At 34.6% G+C, this 4,128-nt stretch overlaps 1 protein-coding gene across 1 annotated transcript in view; it reads right to left on the bottom strand.

Annotated features, from left to right (window-relative positions):
• Window positions 1-4,128, bottom strand: part of PDS5B (PDS5, regulator of cohesion maintenance, homolog B (S. cerevisiae)) — a 38,175-nt gene that overhangs the window by 30,581 nt on the left and 3,466 nt on the right. The window contains exons 5-8 of the mRNA XM_010138505.1: window positions 3,359-3,464; window positions 2,057-2,217; window positions 1,365-1,488; window positions 477-635 (exon numbers count right to left, since the gene is read on the bottom strand). Coding sequence (XP_010136807.1) covers window positions 477-635; window positions 1,365-1,488; window positions 2,057-2,217; window positions 3,359-3,464 — 550 coding nt within the window. The remainder of the gene's footprint in view (window positions 1-476; window positions 636-1,364; window positions 1,489-2,056; window positions 2,218-3,358; window positions 3,465-4,128) is intronic.

Here is a 4,128-nt window from a genome sequence, read left to right as displayed (position 1 = left end):
CCTAAACAATGGCTGACAATGCAAAAGTTCATTTTTTTCACTTTATAATCACTACCAATACAGAAGTACTAGAAAAAGTACTAGAAAAGTACTAAGAAAAATCAAAACTTGCAGTCTTCACCTAAATGGGGTATTTTAGTTTCAAAAGCATTATACTTCCTAAAAAAAAAAAAATCACAACTTGCTTAAGATAAAAAAGACTGAGTGAAGTCACTAACATTTACCCCATTTGTAACAAAAGGCAAATTACACGTGATCAAATGCTGGGCTATACAGTTTGTCGCTTTTGTAAGGACTACCAAAACAGGACTCCCACCTTTCCTGTACTGTGAGTTTTCCACTGAGTCAAACAGTACCCGTGGATATCAGAAGACAACCATATACAAAAACCAACACGCCAAGAATTTTCACAAGTACTTGCTGGATATCATTCTTCAGGGAAGCTGAATTTTAATACAAAGTTTTAAAATACTTACCCTATCATTCATTAGCAAATCTTTAACAATAAAAGTGGCAACCAAAGATTTCAAAGGGGCAGCAAACTGATCAGGTGCTAGCATAGCTATATGGCCAATAGTAACCAACGGTGTAATGAGATGCTCAAAATTGCTTGGATCCAGACTTTTATGCAGTGGCTAGAAGAAAGGCAACAAATTCAGGTATTATTGACATAATCTGTGTTCTATTGAGGGGAGAGAGGTGAGAGTTCTGTACCAAGTTGTCCATGTCTATTTCAGCAATAAAATTTTAAAAGACTTATTAACTATTTAGATTTAAAAACACATTCACCAACCCTACAAGTCTCTTAACAAAGCAAAAGAAAGATCAAGCAGACAGACAATTTTTATCGCATCTGGGTAGTTCAAGAAGTGGCAACTCAAGCAGGACTGTTTAGGAAACGATGGATTAAAAAAATCATATTTTCTTGTTGAGGAAGTGAACATACTACATCTCAAGATGGCCATTTCAGTAACGGACTATGAATTAGCCTTCAAGAAAAAATGCTGATGGGCACTCATTAAAAACAACATTTGTAACTGTAACTATAAAATTTACTTAAACAGTCTCTATCATCATAGTCTCTTCAGTTTTCCACAATTTCGGTAACCATTTGAATACTTTGGACCGGTCCAACAAGGGCAAGGAGTGGTGTATAGTTCCCTCTCTAAATAGTTTACAGTTCTAGCAGACAGTCCAACACTTTGCTACGATTTTTCAGTTCAAACTGTATAAAACAAGGGGAAAGGGGTAAAATATCTTCTCTAAATTTAATACAACTTGCAATATACATTGCCACTACATCCCTTGATTTACATATGCAACAGAAAAGATTAATAAAAAATAACTAAATATTTTAATTTTACCTCAAATATCTGTGCAAACTGCGTTTCTTTGCTGGAAAATATTGCATGAATGCAGTGAATAGCATACTTGGCTTGACGAGGGGGTCCCTTTTTAGCTTTATGGTGCAATACTGGAAGCAAAGCACTAAAAAAAAAAAAAACCACCCAAAAAGCTAAGTACCTTTTCACAAATTGACATATCTTCCAAAATACCAAACTAGCAAACTAGAAAAAAAAGTATAGACAGATATATCAGAAAACAACACCTCTGCAAAAGTGCAAGTAAAAAGCCTCTGGGTTTTGTTGATAAAGTATCACATGGTAAAATAAACATTTTACCTGTACAAGTTACTAAAATTATTTTTTGGAAATATTCCTATGTAGACATTTCCATTAAACACCAAAGAATGTTTTTACATTGCCACAAACCTAATTTAGGAAAAAACACACATAATTCTCATGGGCAAATGATAAAAATTACAGCAGTACTGGTGATGTATCAGCTGTCACTACTTTGGATATATTCATTTCACTTCCATTCTTCAAAAATCAATGCCTTTTACAGTCATTCAAAAATTTCTTTCTTGTTTTACCTGAAGTAATACTTTCTTCCAAAAGAATGCAGGACAATGCATGCAAAAGAAAGACTGAGAACTTCCAAAATCTCATACAGTAAAGAACACTACTCAAACAGAATAAGATACACAACTTACGATCGTATATGAGGAAAGTCTTCTTCAATTTTGCTTCCTGTATTTTTGAAAATTTGTAATGCAGCTTCTGCCACTTTTTCATCATCCATTTTCAAGCAAGCCAGGAGAGATTCAAAAGTTTCCGCTGAATGAAATGAGATAGGGTGTGTAAACGAAAGTACCTGCCAAAATATGATGAAAGCCATGTTAATATGTTTTTAAAGATTCACTTATATAGAATATTCCCTCAAGAGTCATTTTCCACTGCCATATTGGAATGTTTATAGTACTCTGCCTAATTTTGTCATGCGAATCACATTTCGTTTTTTCTGACTTTTTTTTTAGTGCCTCCTAAACTTCTCTGCCGTTACTCACGATTGCATCAGTTTTAACTTATTTCTCCAGTCTCAATTTCTTCTCCTATTATTGTGAACACGTACTTCTCAGTGGCTGCATCTAAATTAGTACTGGGTTACAGCAGAAGCAGGTCTTAAAAGAAACACATTTGATACCTAGGAAGCAATGTTCACATTCTATGGGTTTTACTTCACAGTATTTCTAGAATGACTGAACCCACTTTAGGCACTGCAACCCAACATGTGCTTCTGAGGTCCATCTCATGATTGTGTCTCTCTAAAAGGAATGCAGCTTCTGTGCTCCCAGACTTTACACTTGGTTGCTAAGTGGAACAACCAGTTATGCTCTGAAGTTAGGTTCCCATCTCTAAAATAGTAATATAGACATACCCAAATAGGGTCTCTAGTCCCTCAAACTTTCCACATCAGCTTACCAGATCCTATACCTCTCCTTCAGATTACTGGACTGTTTTCAAGTATGACAGTTCTCACGTGTTAAAAAAACAAACAAACAAACAAGCAAACAACAAAAAAACACCAAAAAAACAAACGTCGTTCGATCCTCCCTGGAAGTTTTGTCTTAATTTTTAAGTGGCTGTTGATTATTACATAGTTGAAATAGGTAAGACCCAAATTTATGAGGAACTCAGGGGAACCTCAGTATTGTATTGATACACAAGTACAGTTCCAAAAGAAGCATAACTATATTCACAGTCTAGTAATCAGAACTCAGCTGCTGATGTCACATACGCGACTACTGCTGACTTACAGAAAAGCTTCTAAGTTACTTATAACATAACCTTACTTATATGCCACATAAAATGAGCTTTGAGAACAAAAATCAAACCAAAATTCTTCCAGATAGCCACCACATGACTAAGGAGACTGAATGCTTATTAAAAAATTATTTTAACAAAGTTGCTTCAGAAAGTTTCACATGCTCACTGACTGCTGGCAGTGTACTTGCCTTAAGCAATTCAAGACCTGCTCTGATTGCCTGGTCAGTAGGTACACCCTCATCTTCATCATCAGCTGTTCCATCTATAGACTTGTTTACTTGCTTGATAAGGGCACTGAAAAAGAAAACAAAACATGGCCATGTATTTACTTCAATTCCACCATGTATAACTGTTTTCATAAGCGTAAGATATAATCTTGTTAAAGGAACTTAAAACATAAGCTTGTTATAAAACAAATGTCAGCTACATGCATAATCTAGCTGTTCCTATCTCCTATCTAAATCAGAGCTTATGAAGCATTAAAGTTCAAAACTGTTTATCCATCATGAATTTAGAACTATATTCAAGTTATTACACACAAGTTACTCTTTAAGGATGTACAAGGCAAGAAAACAATTTGAGCATTACAAGCAACAAATTTGGGTAAGAATTATAGCGAGGTTATTAGATGCTATGGATTCTTAATAATTGATGGAAAATAACTGTTTACAATGTTTAGTCTGCAACCAAGAGAAAGAATATAACCATTAAACAGCTGTGTTAAGAGCTGATGAAAATTTTAAAAGATCTCTCTCCTGCATCTTTCACCTGGACAGAAATGCTTGTTTTTTCCTTACACATTGCCCTAGGAAAAGAAATGGCAATTATCCAAATGATTCTATTACTGAGTAGTCTAGGCAGCTTCCCTACCAGAAACTGAACAATATTCAGAATATTCCTTCCATATATCCTATAAATGGCATTTTTAGCAAAAAAAAAAAAAAAAAAACCGAACAAA

This window comes from Buceros rhinoceros, unplaced genomic scaffold (genome assembly GCF_000710305.1).
Source record: "Buceros rhinoceros silvestris isolate BGI_N320 unplaced genomic scaffold, ASM71030v1 scaffold17756, whole genome shotgun sequence".
Taxonomy (NCBI): domain Eukaryota; kingdom Metazoa; phylum Chordata; class Aves; order Bucerotiformes; family Bucerotidae; genus Buceros; species Buceros rhinoceros.
The sequence above is the reverse complement of the archived record's forward strand: the minus strand, read 5'-3'. Positions and strand labels throughout refer to the sequence as shown.